The 18,830-nt window shown below is 36.0% G+C and overlaps 2 protein-coding genes across 2 annotated transcripts in view; both read left to right on the top strand.

Annotated features, from left to right (window-relative positions):
* The first annotated feature begins 2,860 nt into the window (after positions 1-2,860).
* Positions 2,861-18,830, top strand: part of LOC106086165 (D-beta-hydroxybutyrate dehydrogenase, mitochondrial) — a 35,654-nt gene continuing 19,684 nt past the window's right edge. The window contains exons 1-2 of the mRNA XM_013250720.2: positions 2,861-3,037; positions 7,014-7,085. Of these exons, the coding sequence (XP_013106174.2) occupies positions 7,062-7,085 (24 nt within the window). The 5' untranslated portion in view covers positions 2,861-3,037; positions 7,014-7,061. The remainder of the gene's footprint in view (positions 3,038-7,013; positions 7,086-18,830) is intronic.
* The window catches only part of LOC106087051 (protein FAM8A1), a 325,072-nt gene continuing 324,722 nt past the window's right edge, over positions 18,481-18,830 (top strand). Inside the window, exon 1 of the mRNA XM_059370551.1 lies at positions 18,481-18,484. The gene's annotated coding sequence lies outside the window, so the exon portion shown is untranslated. The remainder of the gene's footprint in view (positions 18,485-18,830) is intronic.

Raw genomic sequence — 18,830 nt, 5'->3', positions numbered from 1 at the left:
AAATGTCAGCCAATTCGAATAACAATTGCGCCCTTTGGGGGCTCAAGAAGTAGAATAGAGAGCTCGATTTATATGGGAGCAGTATCGGGCTATAGACCGATTCAGACCATAATAAACACGTATGTTGACGGTAATGAGAGAATCCGTCGTACAAAATTTCAGGCAAATCGGATAATAATTGCGACCTCTAGAGGCTCAAAAAGTCGAAATCCCAGATCGGTTTATACGACAGTTATATCAGGTTATGAACCGATTTGAACCATACTTGGCAAAGTTATTGGATATCATTACAAAATACTACGTGCCAAAATTCATTCAAATCGGATAAGAATTGCGCCCTCTAGAGGCTCAAGAAGTCAAGACCCAAGATCGGTTTATACGACAGCTATATCAGGTTATGAACCGATTTGAATCATAGTTGGCATAGTTGTTGGATATCATAACAAAACACGTCGTGCACAATTTCATTCCAATCGGATAAGAATTGCCCACTCTAGAGGCTCAAGAAGTCAAGACCCCAAATCGGTTTATATGGCAGCTATATCAGGTTATAGACCGATTTGAACCATACTTGGCACAGTTGTTTGATATCATAACAAAACACGTCGTGCAAAATTTCATTCAAATCGGATAAGAATTGCGCCCTCTAGAGGCTCAAGAAGTCAAGACCCAAGATCGGTTTATATGACAGCTATATCAGGTTATGAACTGATTTGAATCATACTTGGCACAGTTGTTGGATATCATAACAAAACACGTCGTGCACAATTTCATTCCAATCGGATAAGAATTGCGCACTCTAGAGGCTCAAGAAGTCAAGACCCCAAATCGGTTTATATGGCAGCTATATCAGGTTATAGATCGATTTGAACCATACTTGGCACAGTTGTTGGATATCATAACAAAACACGTCGTGCAAAATTTCATTCCAATCGGATAAAAATTGCGCACTCTAGAGGCTCAAGAAGTCAAGACCCCAGATCGGTTTATATGGCAGCTATATTAGGTTATAGACCGATTTGAACCATACTTCGCACAGTTGTTGGATATCATAACAAAACACGTCGTGCAAAATTTCATCCCAATCGGATAAGAATTGCGCACTCTAGAGGCTCAAGAAGTCAAGACCCAAGATCGGTTTATATGGCAGATATATGAAAACATGGACCGATATGGCCCATTTACAATACCAACCGACCTACATTAATAAGAAGTATTTGTGCAAAATTTCAAGCGGCTAGCTTTCTTTCGGAAGTTAGCGTGCTTTGGACAGACAGACGGACGGACGGACGGTCAGACGGACGGACAGACGGACGGACATGGCTAGATCGACATAAAATTTCACGACGATCAAGAATATATATACTTTATGGGGCCTCAGACGAATATTTCGAGTAGTTACAATCAGAATGACGAAATTAGTATACCCCCCATCTTATGGTGGAGGGTATAAAAATGCCCTTCAACTAAATTTAGTTTGTATAAATTTTCAGCAGAATCCATGGTGGTGTGTTCCTCAAGATTCGGCCCGTCCAAACTAAGCACGCTTTCACTTCTTTTTTCGTATATGCCTTTTAAACTTTTTTTACACCTTCCCGCAATTAACCTTTCAATACCTTTCGATTAAGACCCCTATGGTGATTTAATGTATTAACCATTCAAGCTAATGGCAAATTTTATTATCTCAAAATTATTTATGGCAACAGTTTCTCATGATTATCTTGTGTGCTTGATTATAGAATTATGTCTTACAGCATTTATGCCATTAGAAAATAAAATTTGAATTTCCACCAATTTTTCTGAGAAAATTATAACCAGACATACATCTTCCAATTTTGTTTCTTTTAATCCAAAAATTCTTGTGTCTACACCGAAAAATGTTGACAAATGCGTTAACGCATATGTTTATTTATATTTCTTTTATGATTTTTGAAACTACATAGAGATGTGCGTTTTGTACATGTGTTGAAATTTTGTTAATGCAAATGTTCGATGACATTTAGAAAAATTGCTTCTCTTCTCCCGACCTCTGGCACGGCACATCTTGCAAAATATTCAATTAAATATTTCGAAAAACAGACAGAGGCCAGAACAAGCCAAAAGAACACAATTTTAAATTTATTTATTTTTGAGTAGGATAAATAAGCCACACAGGCACATACTGCATGTCTCTTTGCCTCCCATGAAATTTACTCAACCTGAAAAGTAAAAAAAAAAATTAATGATAAAAAAGGAAAATACATTTTTTAAAAAAAAAATATGTCTCCATAGCATATGACAGAAACAAAAAAAAATTGTGACAAAAATACAAAAAGAAAAGCCAAAATCATTGACTGCAGTGCCGGCTGAAGATTTCACGCCGAAAAAAGAAAAACAAACAATTTAGCCAAGGCAATATTTTCTTATTGTCAAAATTTTCTTAGTTCATTAGCATAAAGAAGGTCATAACACAAAATTTTTATAAATATAAAGAAAGAAGCTCCAAATACTTAACAACTCCCAAACCAAAGTGATTCTGGGAGTAAATTTTCTCTGTTTCCTCAGCCTAAGAGAGTTTGTAAAACAATGACATTGGTTTCTCTAAACAATCTTTTATGGTCCTATTTCTCATTTTTCTTCCTAATGCTTAAATAATTTTCAGTTATTACTCTCTTGAATTAAACAGCAGCCCTGAATATATATGCATCGCATAATCATATCTTTATAAGATCACTACATACAACTCAAACGCAGCAGCATCATCATCATCATCATCTTTGTTATTCTTTGTTGCTTTTATTGTATCCGTTGGCGGCATTTCTTACTTGACCGACGTAGAACAGCATCATCCTCAGCACACACTGCCCACAGAGAAATGCTCATTTCAGTTGAACGACGCGATTCATAACGTGAAAATCGTCTTCTCTCGAGACAATCTTAAACAATCAAAAAATTTATTCGATAACAAAAATATATTTAAAAATTATATAGAAAACTTAACAAAAAAAAAACGAAATAACGAGTGGAATCTAAGTTCACATTAATTAACGAGTGATAGGTGAATTGAAGTGATGAAAACAAAATATAACAAATTTTTGTATCAACAAATTCCAAAAAAAATATAAATTTTTCTAATATCCAAAATTGCTTACTTAATGACATCAACTCTAAATTTAATTTTATTGGAGAAAAGTACAAAAATCTAAACTAAACACAAAATATCGGCTTTGTTGTTGCGTAGCTGAAAGATCCCAGGCCATATCTTATGCATCCTTCTGAAAAAAAAACAACACCTAAAAAAATATCTTGAAAATATTTGAAGTAACCGGGGAAAAAACAAAAATATCCCTATCCTCCACGTTTCGTAATAGAGTTAAATTATAATGGAAAGATAAACTTCAATACAAAAACTGTCAAAAACAAAAAATTTCCAAAATTTTTTTTGGATCTCAATATTAACTACTTTACAAAAAGGACATTTTCTAAAATTTCCCAAAAATTTCCCTTAAGGGAAATTTTAGGTTTAAAACCGAAGAATTATGTTTTTAGGATTTCAATATTAACTACTTAACAAAAAGGATATTTTCAGAAATTTCCCAAATATTTCCCAAAAATTTCCCTTATGGGAAATTTAAGGTTAAAAAATGAAAAATTAAGTTTCTAGGATTTCAATATCAACCACTTTACAAAAAGAACATTTTCGAAAATTTCCCAAAAATTTCCCTTATAGGAAATTTAAGTTTAAAAAAGAAAAATTAAGTTTTTAGGATTTCAATATAAACCACTTTACAAAAAGGACATTTTCGAAAATTTCCCAAAAATTTCCCTTATGGGAAATTTAAGGTTAAAAATGAAAAATTAAGTTTCTAGGATTTCAATAGTAACTATTTAACAAAAAGGACATTTTCAAAAAATTTCCCAAAAATTTCCTTTAAGGGAAATTTTAGGTTTTAAACTGAAAAATAAAGTTTTTAGATTTCAATATTAACTACTTAACAAAAAGGACATTTTCAAAAATTTCCCATAAGGGAAATTTTAGGTTTAAAACCGAAAAATTAAGCTTTTAGATTTCAATATTAACCACTTAACAAAAAAAGACAATTTCGAAAATTTCCCAAAAATTTTCCTTATGGGAAATTTTAGGTTTCAAACTGAAAAATAAAGTTTTTAGGATTTCAATATTAACTACTTTACAGAAGAGACATTTTCAAAAATTTCCCAAAGGGGAAAATTGTCCAAAAATTTCCCTAAGGGAAATTTTTAGGTTTAAAACCGAAAAATTTTGTTTTTAGAGTTAAATATCAACTACTTAATTAAAAAGACATTTCCAAAAATTTCTCTAAAATTTTCTTGATGGGAAATTTTTGGTTTAAGATCGAAAAATCAAGTTTTTGGGATTTCTTTATTAACTACTTTACAAAAAAGACATTTTCGAAAATTTCTCTAATGGGAAATTTAAGGTTAAAAATGAAAAATTACAAAAAGGATATTTTCGAAAATTTCCCAAATGCAAAATTTTAGGTTTAAAACCGAAAAATTATGTTTTTAGATTTCTTTATTAACTACTTTACAAAAAGGACATTTTCAAAAATTTCCCAAAAATTTCCCTTATGGGAAATTTTGGTTTTAAGACCGAAATACTAAGTTTTTGGATTTCAATATTAACTACTTTACAAAAAGGACATTTCGAAAAATTTCCCAAAAATTTCCCTAATGGGAAATTTAAGGTTTAAAACCGAAAAATTATGTTTTTAGATTTCAATATTAACTATTTAACAAAAAGGACGTTTTCCAAAAATGTTCTCAAAATATTCCTTATGGGAAATTTTAGGTTTCAAACTGAAAAATAAAGTTTTAAGGATTTCAATGTTAACTATTTTACAAAATGGACATTTTACAAATGGACTAAGAATTTCCCTAATGGGAAAGTTAAGGTTTAAAACCGAAAAGTTTTTAGGATTTCTATATTACAACTTTTCAGAAAAGGACATTTTCGAAAATTTCACAAAACTTTCCCTTATGGGAAATTTTAGGTTTAAACCAGAAAGTTAGGTTTTTAGGATTTCTCTATTAACCTCTTTTCAAAAAGCACATTTTCATAAATTTCTCCTATGGGAAATTTAAGGTTTAAGGCAGAAAAATTAAGTTATTAGATTTCAATACTAACTACTCCAAAAAAGGACATTTTCGAAAATTTCCCATGTGGGAAATTTTAGATTTAAGACCTAAAAATTAAATTACTTTATCAAAAGGAAAATTTCTCCTATGGAAAATTTTAGGTTTAAGACCAAACAATTAAGTTTTCGGATTTCAATATTAACTACTTTAAAAAAGGACATTTTCGAAAATTTCCCAAAAATTTCCCAAATGGAAAATTTTAGATTTAAAACCGAAAAATTAAGTTTTTAAGGTTTCTATATTAACTACTTTACAAAAAAGGACATTTCGAAAATTTCCCCAAAATTTCCATTATGGGAAATTTTTGGTTTAAAACCGAAAAATTAAGTTTTTAGGACTTCTATATTAAAAACTTTTCAGAAAAGGACATGGAAAATTTTATTTTTAAGACCGAAATATTAAGTTTTTGGATTTCAATATTCATTACTTTACAAAAAGGACATTTTCGAAAATTTCCCTTTCGGGAAATTTTAGGTTTAAAACCGAGATTATACGTTTTCCTTCTTTACAAAAAGCTCATTTTTGAAAATTTGAATTTCAAAATTAATTGCTATACAAAAAAGGACATTTTTAAAAATTTCCCAAACGTTTCCCTTATAGGAAATTTTATGTTTGAGACCGAAAAATCAAGTTTTAAAATTTCAATATTAACTACTTTACCAAAAGGCCATTTTCGAAATTTTCCCTTATGGGAAATTTTAGATTTAACACCGAAAAATTAAGTTTTTGGAATTCAATATCAACTACAATACTTTACAAAAAGGACATTTTAAAAAATTTTCCTTATGAGAAATTTTAGGTTTAAGACCTAGAAATTAAGTTTTTGGTTTTCAATATTAACTACTTTACAAAAAAGGGCTTTTTTAAAAAAATCCCAAAAATTTCCCTTATTAGAAATTTTAGGTTTAAGACCTAAAAATTAAGTTGTTGGGAAATTTTAGGCTTAAGGCGTAATAATTAAGCTTTTGATTTTCAATATTAACTACTTTACAAAAAGAAACATTCAAAAAATTTCCCTTATGGGAAGTTTTAGGTTTAAGACCTGAAAAAAATTTTTTTTTGTATTTCAATATCAACTACTTTACAAAAAGCACATTTTTGAAAATTTCCTACAAATTTCCCTTATGGAAAATTTTAGGTTTAAGACCTTAAAATTAATGGGGGAACTTGCACAGATTCGTATGCCAGACTCGTTATCTACTCCTGCATACTTTTCATCTCATACCCATATTGTCCTTATCAGTGTTTTTGATGTAACGGTGGAAGGTGTGAATCTGTTGGAAGTTGTATTGATGGCTTCGAACGCTAACACAACGGCAATGGCTCTCGCTGTTGCTCCGTGTGCCCAGGTTAAAAAGTCTTCTAGCCAAAAACGAAACGCGTCCCATAGTGGTTGATGTGTGTTGCTATCTTTGGCTTTCCTTTTCCATTTGCATCTCCGATCATTAAGCTTGTCTCGAAAGGGAAACAAACAAAAAAAAATTGTAAAATTTAATGATCTTCGCCTTAACAGGCAAAAAAAAATTGAAACATGTAAAAAATTTTAAAATATTGAAGATACAAATTTTCCAGATTTGACCTTCTTATTGCAAATAATTGAAATTAAAAGCTCACGATATAAATTTAAAAATTTAATAAACTTTTTTGTTCAAAATTGGATATATTTCAATATTTGACCTATTTTTGTACATTTGTTGTTTCTTATTAAAAATTCGAGCTCGAGCTCGAGGAACAACAAGTGTAAATAATTTGAAAAAAAAAATCATAAGAAATGGCCGGCATCATATTCTAGTTTTCAATCTCGTCTTCAATTTTTTTTTTTATTACATCTAAAACTGTCCCCTTTTTCATCAAAGGCTCACCTTTAACGGACAAAAGGAAGGACTTCCCAAAACTCTGCCAAAATGCAAGGTTTTGACAACACAATTGTAAGTATTGCATGCAGTACAAACATTCTGCACTTTAACCACAGCTGATAAGAAGCCATGATTACTAATTTCATAATTTATTTATCATTCCATTTAAGGCAATTTTAAACCACATAAAAAAAAAATTTAAAGGGTTTATGTCAGACAAGGTTAGGTTAGTTTTAAGTGGCAGTCTGTCATCAGGGTCATATCGACGTTTTCATCCATTGTGACACCACAGGAATAGAAGAAGGAAGATGCAGTCCATATATTCCAGATTTGGATATAGCTGTCATATGGACCGATCCGCCGATTTAAGGTTTTAGGCCCATATTTATTGTCCGTTTTGAGTCACAGAGTTATGTTAGGTCCCTCGATATTCTTCGTCAATTTGTTCGGTTCAGATTTGGATATAGCTGTCATATAGACCGATCTCTCGATTTAAGGGCCATAAAAGAGGCACTATTTCGCCAAAATTTGGAACAGCAAGTTATGTTAGGCCCTTCAACATTCCTCTTCAATTTGGCCCAGATCGGTCTATATTCGAATATAGCTGCCATACAGACCCCTCTCTCAATTTTAGTCTTGGCCCTATAAAAAGCACATTTATTATCCGATTTCAATGAAATTTGACACAGTGTCTTATATTAGGCTTTTCGAAATGGGTGTCCTATATATTTTGATATAACTGTCAAAAAGACCAATATTTTGTTCAACAAAATTTAACAGTGACTTGTATTTATTAGACCACTCAATGTCCGTGCCGAATTTGGGCTTGTGATTTTTCACTGGACTATGACGAAAGGTGATTTACATATATACCCGAGGTGGTGGGTATCCAAAGTTCGGCCCCGGTCAAACTTAATGCACTTTTACTTGTCTTTTTTTTATACCCTCCACCATAGGATGGGGGTATAATAATTTCGTCATTCCGTTTGTAACACATCGAAATATACGCCTAAGGCCTCAATAAGTGTATATATTCTTGATCGTTATGACATTTTAGGTCGATCTAGCCATGTCCGTCCATCTGTCTGTCCATCCGTCTGTTGAAAGCTCGCAAACTTTCGAAGAAGTAAAGCTAGACGCATGAAATTGTGCACAAGCAATTCTTATAAGTGTAGGTCGGTTGGGATTGTTAATGGGCCAAATCGCTGCATGTTTTGATATAGCTGCCATATAAACCGATCTTGGGTCTTGACTTCTTGAGCATCTAGAGGGCGCAATTGTTATCCGATTTGGCTTAAATTTTGCACGTGCTGTTTTGGTATCACATTATGGTCTAAATCAGTTGATAATCTGATATAGCTGCCAAAGAAACTGACCTTGGGTCTTGACTTCTTGAGCCTCTAGAGTACGCAATTCTAATCCGAATTGACTGAAATGTTGCATAAAATGTTGTGGTATGATTCCCAACAACTGTGCTAAGTTTAGTTTAAATCGGTTTATAACCTCATATAGCCGCCATATAAGCCGATTTCCCGCTTAGGCTTCTAGAGGTCGTAATTCGTATCCGATTTGACTGAAATTTAGCATGACGTGTTATGTTATGACTTCCAACAACTGTGGTAAGTATGGTTCAAATCGGTCCATAACCTGATATAGCTGCCATATAAACCGATCTTGGATCTTGACTTCTTGAGCATCTAGAGGGCACAATTGTTATCCGATTTGGCTGAAATGTTGCATGAATTGTTTTATTTTTACTTTCAACAACTGTGTTAAGTATGGTCTAAATAAGTCAATAGCCTGATATAGGCGCCATCTAAACCGATCTCCCGATAAGACTTCTTGGGCTTCTAAAGGGCGCTATTATTATCCAAATTGTTGAAATTTTGCATATGTCGTTTTGGTATGATTTCCAACAAACTGTTCCAAGTATGGTCTAAATCGGTATATAACCTGATATAGCTCCCATATAAACCGATCTCCCAGTTAGAATTCTTGAGCCTCTGGAGGGCGCCATTATTAGTCGATTTGCCAGAAATTTTGGAGATGGTGTTTTTCTGTGACTGGTTTTTTTCTATTTGAAAAAATGCGATCCATGGTGGAGGGTATATAAAATTCGGCTCGGCCGAACTTAGCATGCTTTTACTTGTTTTTCTTATAGTTTCTTATACCCTCCACTAATTTCGTCATTCCGTTTGCAACACCTTGAAGTGTTCGTTTAAGACCCCAGAAAGTATATATATTCTGGATCGTCGTGACATTTTAAGTCGGTATATCCATATCCGTCCGTCTGTCTGTCTGTCGAAATCACGCTAACTTTTGAAGGATTAAAGCTTAGCGCTTGAAATTTTGCACAAATACTTCTTATCTGAGTAGGGCGGTTGTGCTTGTTAATGGGCTATATCGGCCATGTTTTGATATAGCTGTCACATACACCGATCTTTGATCTTGACTTCTTGAGCCACTAGAGGACGCAATTCTCTTCCGATTTAGCTTAGATTTTCCATGAAGTATTTTGTTATGACTTCCAGCAACTGTGCCATGTATGGTTTAAATCGGTTCATAACCTGATTAAGCTGCCATATAAACCGATCTTGGATCTTGACTTCTGATGCGATTTGGCTGAAATTTTGTACAACGGCTTCTCCTATGACCTTCAACATACGTGCCCAATATGGTTCAAACCGATCTATAGCCTGACATAGCTCCTGTATAAACCGATTTCCCGATTATCATTCTTGAGCCCCTACAAGACGCAATTCTTACCGCAGGCAAATCGAACAACAATTGCGGCTGGTAAGGATTCAAGAAGTTATATCAGCAGGTCGGTCTACGTGGAAGCTTTACCAGGTAATAGACAGATTAGAACTTTACTTAGCACAATTGTTCGAGCACTATGGGCAAAATTTTACACAAATCTGACAAAAATGTGCTGCTTGTAAGGACTCAAGAAATCAAATGGCCAGATTGGTTTATATGAGAGCTATATCAGGTTATAGACTGATTTGGACCGTACTAAACACAGTTGTTGGAAGTCATAACAAATTACTTTCTGTAAAATTTCAGGCAAATGGGACAAAAATTGCGGCTTATAAGGTCTCCAGAAGTCAAATCAAGAGATCGATTTTTATGGGAGCTATATCTAAGTCTGGAAGGACGGACATGGACGTGGCTAGATTAACTAAGAATATCGAGACGATCAAGAATATGTCGTAATGAGGTCTTGGACGAATATTTCGAGGTTTTACAAATGGAATGACTGGATTAGAATACCCCCATCCTGTGGCGGTGGATGTTAAAATTAAATATAATTTTCTTAAAATGTTCCTTATGGAAATTTTTAATTTTTTTTTTCACTTTACCATTTTATTTAACAAAATTCTCGAAGCTTAAAAACCCATAAATTTTCCAAAACAAAAGGTTATAAAATATATCTCTTATAATTCGGTGATATTTTTAGTTGAAAAATATATTTTGTTTTTCAAAAATATTCTGATATTCTTTCTTATATCACTCTTTAACTTTCTCGGGAGTTCAAAGTCAAGGACAACTTTGATGTCACGCCAGACGTCATTGCAATTTTTTCTTTTTTTTTTGGCAAACTTTGGCTAATATTAATTTTTTTCATAATTTGTTTGCCTTATGTTCGACCATATATTAGACAGATAACATCTTAAAAATACTTGCAATAATATGCTTGTCCATATCAATGCTTAAAACAAAACACATTTTGTTTATTTGTGTATGAGAGAAGAATATGTTTTCGTTTTCAAATAAGTAATTTGCCTCATATATGATATATTAAAATGCTAAACTTCTTTTAACATATGTTTGCATAACAAAACAAAAATAAACAAAACAAGAAGTGAAAGGCAAAAATCGGGCATAGCCCACTATATTATACCCTGTAGGCAATAGCAGGTGACATCATTATATTAACGTTACATTCAATTGTGATGGACTTTGTTGGAGGTGATCACATCGATAATAGGACAATTTCAAGCGTGCTAAGTTCGGCCGAGACGATTCTTGAATTCCAACACCAACTCCAGAAGTCAATTCCTGTGATCGGTTTGTATGATAGCCCCCATATAAACCGATCCTTGGGTGATGCCCTTAATACATGGTCCTACATTTGGATATCAAATTCGTATTCGACTCCCAAATACCTTTATTTGAGCCCCATATTGCAATGGTCACTAAAAAATTGCTGTTGGTGGGGTGTTTTGGGAAAGGGGTGGACTCCCAGAAAATTGGTCCCGAAAATGGGTATCAATTCTTGCTCTACACCCCAATACCTTTAATTTAAGCTCCACATTGATATGGTCGGTAAAAATGCCCGACTTAGGGGTGTTTTGGGGATTGGGGTGGTCCCCCAAACACTAAGTCCGGAAAATATATCAGCAACGTGCTCTATTCTCATTTATCTGCATATCATTTATTTGAATCCCATATTGCCATTGGCCTCAAAGATGGATATCAAATTCGTTTTCTAATCTCATTTAAACTCCTTATTGCAAAAGTCAGCAAATATGTCCGGTTTGGCCCTAAAAACTATGAATATTTAGCTCCACTCTCTTTAAGACCCAAATTGTCTTCCCATTTGGGGGTTGTTATGGTGGTGGGACGTCCCCTAGACAGTTGATCGCTAATTGTAATATCAGATACGTGGTCTACTCCCAAATACCTTTCATTTAAACCCCATATTTCCATAGTCAGCAAACATGACCCGTTTGGGGGATGGGGCGGCCTCTCAGTGAGTTGGCCTTGAAAATATATATCAGATTCCTGTTCTACTCTAAAGCCCTCTAATTTGAACCTCATATTGCAATAGTCAGCAAATACTTCCTATTGGGGTGGTGTTATGGGGCTGGGGTGGCCCCATGGACACCTTTAATTTGAGCCCCATATTGCTATGGTCGTAAATTTATCCCCTTTGGGGGATGTATTTGGGGAGAGGCGGCCCCCCACTTGGTCCCATATTGGGATATCAAATTCGAATTCTACACTCAAATACCTTTTATTTAAGCCCCATATTCCCATGGTCAGTAAATATGTCCTGTTTGGGGGGTGTTTGGGGACCCCCAAAAACGTGGTCCCACATTTGGGTATCAGATTTGTATTGTACACTCAAATAGCCCCATTAAGCCCCACATTCCCATGGTCGGTAAATAAGTCCTGTTTGGAGGGTGTTTTGGGAAAGGGTTGGAAACCCAAAAACGTGGTCCCATATATGGATATCAGATTCGTGTTCTCTTCGCAAATACCTTTCCCTTTGAGTCCCATATTGCCATGGTCGGTAAATATGTCCGATTTAGGGGTGTTTTGGAGCTTGGGTGTTCCCCCTAGCACTTGGCCCGACAATTGGATATCAGATACGTTTTCTTATCCTAAATACCTTTCATTTGAGTCCCATATTGTCGTGATTGGTCTAAATATGTGTTTGGTAGGTTTTAGGGTAGGGCAGCCCCCCTAGGTACCCCACTTGGCCCAGATCGGTCCAGATTTGAATACAGCCGCCATATTGACCGATTTCTCGATTTAAGGTTTTGGGCCCATAAAAGGCGCATTTATTGTCTGGTGTCGCCGAAAATTTGGGACAGTGGGCTAGGCCCCCAATATTTTTGTGTAATTTGGCCCAGATCGGACTAGATTTGAATATAGCTACCATATAGACCGATCTCTCGATTTAAGGTCTTGGTCCCATAAAAGGTCAATTTATTGTCCGATTTCGCCGAACTTGGGAGAGTGTGTTATGTTAAGACCTTCAACATCCTTTTTCAATTTAACTCAGATCGGCCAGGACTTGGATAAAGCTGCCATATAAACCGATCTCTCCATTTAAGTTGGGATTATAAATGGACCAAATCGGTCCATGTTTTGATATAACTGACATATAAACCGATCCTCCATTCAAGGTTTTGGGCCCATAAAAGGCGCATTCATTGTCCGATGTCGCCCAAATTTGGGACAGTGAGTTGTATAAGGCACCTCGACATCATTCTGCAATTTGGTTCAGATCGGTTCAGATTTGTACATAGCTGCTATATAGAATATGAAGCTTATACAAAATTTCGGTCAAATGCCGGGGATAACCCCACCCCAAAATTGTGACCCAAAAGGGACATGCATACCAAACAAGACAAGACTCCTTTGGGATAATAATGAAAGGTAGTTGAGAATTAAATATGAACTATTTTCAAATTTGGGTCATGCTAAAAGCGTGGAGTGAAGCACACCAAGCCAGCTGGCATACTCATAAAACCAGTAAAAGTACCCTAAGTGCAACCATGGATAGCATTTTTCCAGTGCTTTGAAAACAACAGACAATGTATAAGAATTGCTGTAATATTCCAGCTATACCAAGTTACAAATTGATTAAGGCCATACAAAGTTTAACTATTGGTGACCAAAGAAGAAGTCATTATGCAAAATTTCAGCCAAATCGGATAAGAATTGCGCCCTACAGTGGCTCAAGAAGTAAAACGGGAGATCTGTTAATATCAGGTTGTGAACCGATCCAGACCATATTTAATACGTATGTTTCAGGTCATAGAATAAGTCGTTGTACAAAATTTCCTCCAACTTGCGCCCTCTAAAGGTTTAAAAAATCAATATTCGAAATCGGTTAATATGGGAGCTATTTCAGGTTATGAACCTATTTGGACCATACTTGGCAAAGTTAGTGGAAGGAAAACTGGTGCAAACAATTGGATGAGAATTGAACCCTCTAGAGGCTGAAGAAGTCAAGATCCAGGATCGGTTTATTCGGCAGCTACATCGAAACATGCACCGATATAGCCCATTTAAAATCCCAACCGACTCTAACTAATAGGAAGTATTCGTGAAAATTGTCATGCGTCTAGCTTTATTCCTTCGATAGTTAGCGTGCTTTCAACAGAAGGGCGGACATACGGGCGGGAATGACTAAATCGACTTAGAACATCAAGACGATCGAGAATATGTATACTTTGTTGGGTCTGAGGTCAATGGTTCGATATATTACAAACGGAATGACGAAATAAGAATGCCCCCATCCTATGGTAGTGGGTATAAGAAGTAAAACTGTGCTTATACCCACTGGGACGAATCTGGGGATAGGTTTATATCGGAGATATATCGTGTTCTTGAGCGATTTCGACTGTATTTGGCAAAATGCTAAACTTCAGCCAAATCGGACACCAATTCTGAGAGATCGGTTTATGTGGGACCTATATCAGTTTATTGACCGATGTGGAGCGTACTTAGCGCAGTTGTTGGAAGTCATATCAGAACACTATGTGCAAAAATTCAGCCAAATTGGACAAAAATTGCGGCTTCCAGGTGCTCAAGTAGTCAAATCGGGAGATCGGTTTATATGGGAACTATACCAGGTTATACACCGATTTCAACCTTACTCGGCACAGTTATTGGAGATCATAACAGCACACTATGTGCAAAATTTCAGCCAAATGCAGCTTCCAGGGGCTCAAGAAGTAAAATCGGGGAATCGGTTTATATGAGAGCTATCTCTCAATCTGAACCGATATGGCCCATTTGCAAACCCCAACGACCTGAATCAATAATAAGTGTCTGTGCAACTTTCAAGCGGCTAGCTTTACGTATTCGACGGCTATCGTGATTTAGACAGACGGAGGGACATGGCTAGATCAATTTAGAATGCCCAGACGATCAAGAATATATATACTTTATGGGGTCCTGGATCAACATTTCGAGGTTTTACAAACGAAATAATGGCCACCGTAGCGCAGAGGTTACCATGTCCGCCTATGATGCTGAACGCCTGGGCTCGAATCCTGGCGAGACCATCAGGAAAAGTTTTCAGCTGTGGTTTTCCCCTCCTAATGCTGGCAACATTTGTGAGGTACTATGCCATGTAAAACTTCTCTCCAAACCACCTCCTGTGTCGCACTGTGGCACACCGTTCGGACTTGGCTATAAAAAGGAGGCCCTTAATTATTGAGCTTAAAACTTAAATTGGACTGCACTCATTGATATGTGAGAAGTTTGCCCCTGTTCCTTAGGGAAATGTTCATGGTCAAAATTTGCATTTGCATTACAAACGGAATGACTAGATAGGTATACCCCCATCCTATGGTGGTGGGTATAAAAATTACTTTTGCAACACATCGAAATATCCATTTCCGACCCAACAAAGTATATAAAATTCGGATCGTTGTAAATTTCTATGGCAATTTTACGATCTCCGTGTGTTTGTCCGTCCGTCAGCTTTAAAAAATTGAGCTATTGAGCTGAAATTTGGCACAGATACGCCTTTTTGCTGCAATAGGTTACGTTTCTAAACTGCCCAAATCGGACCATATTTGGATATAGCTGCCGGTTAGGGGTCTGAAACCCATACCCGATTTCGCTGATATTTGAAACATTGAGTTATTTTAACCTCCCGACGTTCGAACCAAATATGGTTCAGATCAGACAATATTAAGATATAGCTGCCATATATACCGGTCTGCCTGTTAAGGGTCTGAAGCCCATTAAAGCTTTATTTATTACCCGATTTCGCTGAAATTTGAAACAGTGAATTGTTTTAAGCCTACCGGCATGCGAGTCAAATTTGGTTCAGACGGACTATATTTAGATATAGCTGCCATATAGACGGATCGGCCAATAGAGGGTCTGAAGCCCATAAAACCTTTATGTGGACCCGATTTCGCTGAAATTTAAAACAGTGATTTGTTTTAAGCCTGCCAACATCTGCCGTAAATAAAGTTCGGATTGGACTTCTTGTGAATATAGCTGCCTTATAGAACGATCTGCCGATAATGTGTCTGAAGCCAATAAGACCTTTATAATACTGCTGTCCAATTTTCAGCAGACTTTCTGCTGTCGCTGCAAACTTTTTTGCTGTTTTTACCAACAATTTTTTCTGAGTATATATTCTCTGGCTGTTGGATATTAAGCGAAATGTTTTATGGAAATTTTTCACATTGTCTATTGTTAATCACAAATTTTAAATTAGACGTCTATAATAGATTTAGGATCTCCAATGTTTGCATATATGTACATTCATAAAAACTGTATAAATGTTCGTATAAACCTATCAAAATGTAATGACAGCTGACGCAAACGAATATGAAAAATACAATAAATTTATCAAAATTAGATATTTAGAATATGGAAGCGACGGCAGAGGAATCATTTAATCATTTTTGATCAAACGAAATAGTAGATAAATATGCAACAAATTGTTTGATTTGGCAACCAACCAATGAACGTATAAATTATAGCCAGTCTACTCAGGAGAACAAACTAAAGCTAATAAAGTGGTGTTCGAGGTGGTTAACTTCCACTAGAGCAGCGTGCACCAGGTACAGTTGTAAAATTTTTTTAAAAAAATTCTGTCTGTCGAAAGCACGCTAACTGTCGAAGGAGTTAAGCTAGCTGCTTGAAATTTTGCACAGGCACTTTTTATTAGTGTAGGTCAGTTGGAATTGAAAATGGGCCAAATCGGTCCATGTTTTGATAAAGCTGCCATATAAACCGATCTTAGGTCTTGTCTTCTTGAGCCTCTAGAGGTCACAATTCTTGTCCCATTTGACTGCAATTTTGCACGTGGTGTTCTGGTATCACTTCAAACAACCGCGATAAGTATGGTTCAAATCGGTTCATGTTTTGATATAGCTGCCATATAAACCGATCTTGGGCCTTGACTTTTTGAGCATCTAGAGGGCGCAAATTTTGTCCGATTTGATTAAAATTTTGCACGTGGTGTTCTGGTATCACTTCCAACAACTGCGCTAAGTATGGTTTAAATCGGTCCATGTTTTGATATAGCTGCCATATAAACCGATCTTGGGTCTTGACTTCTTGAGCCTCTAGAGGGCGCAATTCTATCCGATTTGACTGAAATTTTGCACGTGGTGTTCTGGTATCACTTTCAATTGCGCTAAATATGGTTTTAATCGGTCTATGTTTTGATATAGCTGCCATATAAACCGATCTTGGGTCTTGACTTCTTGAGCCTCTAGAAGGCGCAATTCTCATACGATTTGACTGAAATTTAGCACGTAGTGTTTTGGTACTTTTTCCAACAACTGCGTTAAGTATGATTCAAATCGGTTCATAACCTAATATAGCGGCCATATAAACCGATTTTGGGTCTTGACTTCTTGAGCCTTTAGAGGGCGCAATTTTTGTCTGATTTGATTGAAATTTAGCACGTATTGTTCTGGTATGACTTCCAACAATTGCGCTAAGTATGGTTTAAATCAGTCTATGTTTTTATATATCTGCCATATAAACCGATCTTGGGTCTTGACTTCTTGAGCCCCTAGAGGGCGCAAGTCTCATACGATTTGGAAGAAATTTTGTACAACGGCTTCTCTCATGACCTTCAACATGCGTGTTTAATATGGTCTGAATCGGTCAATAGCTTGATACAGCTCCCATATAAACCGGTCTCCCGATTCTGCTTCTTGAGCCCCTACAAGGCGCAATTCTTCTCCGAATGAACTGAAATATTATACAATAGCATATCCTTATTCAATATTCTTTGTTTGCCTAAAAAGAGATACTGCGCATAGAACTCGACAAATGCCATCCATGGTGGAGGGTATATAAGATTCGCCCCGGCCGAAGTTAGCACGCTATTACTTGTTTAAAAATATTCTTTTCAAACAAAAGCTATGCAGATTTATTTCTAAATAGACTTTAACTAAAATCTATTTTGCCATGCCCCCTTAACAGACCGCCCTCCTTTCTGACTTACTCATGATATTGACCGGCCAACATAAATTGTCTCACCAAATCGCCCACTTTTCAATTGCAAATTTACAAATCGAAAAAAAAACTCCTTTAGCAAAGCAAGGTTAAAGTAAATGGCAAAAACAAATTCTCGCAAAACCACAACAACATTTTCTAAATATTTGTCTTCCTCTTGTGCGAGGGAAAGTGTGAAGAAAATGGGGGAGTTATTGAAAATTTTCAATTAAAAGTGATTTTTCCTTCAATACACACTTGATACGCTCTGCTCTGAGTAGCTGCAAACAATTGATTGCTTTGCCGATATTGAATATTTGTTGTTGTTTACATTACGAATCTTGTTCGACAGCATACTTGGCAATAACCACAGCCAGATAGCACAGGCCCTCACAACCTCCACCTCCACCCCCAACCGCATACACAGGGTAAGGCAAGAGTCAGACAAACGAATAAAATCATTTATTGGCCAAATTGTGTGTTTATATTTAGATTAGCTGTATGTTAATCACATCATCACACACACACAAGCACACGACAAGCAGCAAGAATCAATGGCATACACTCTCCCCTCCACACTCTGCCGCTATAGTTTTTCCTGAAAGCTTAAGTCCCATAAATCAATGAGGATGGATATCCATAATGCACGGGCATGGGTATACGAAACAGGGAAGCGTCGAGATTGCATCACCACAAATTCACATTGAGCGTCAAATGTCAATCAAATTCAGCCTCCAGCTCTCTTAATCACTCTCTCTCTCTCTCTCTCTCACTCACTCTCTTTGAAATTTGTATACTTTATTGATAACGGTTTTTTTTAATGATTTCACTTTGCAATACCCGCAGGGGGTCAGCAACAGGAAAATGTTCGCTCCCCCCGCACCATGACTGTCTGCTTTGATGAGTAGTGTCTTCTTGCGGCCATCACCATTCATTCATAATCGAACTGTAATCGCTCGAGTGGGCATTTGCAAATGCATGGTGTCCAACGCGTCTTTCTCATATTTTGTGCATTTTACGTACATTGACCGATTTGGTAGATGGCCAAAAAATGTATATCTGTAATTAGTTTGGCAGTATCTCATGCAAATACTTGCA

This window comes from Stomoxys calcitrans, chromosome 5 (assembly GCF_963082655.1).
Source record: "Stomoxys calcitrans chromosome 5, idStoCalc2.1, whole genome shotgun sequence".
NCBI classification, from domain to species: domain Eukaryota; kingdom Metazoa; phylum Arthropoda; class Insecta; order Diptera; family Muscidae; genus Stomoxys; species Stomoxys calcitrans.
Note: the sequence above shows the minus strand (reverse complement) of the source record. Positions and strands in the feature narration are given on the sequence as shown.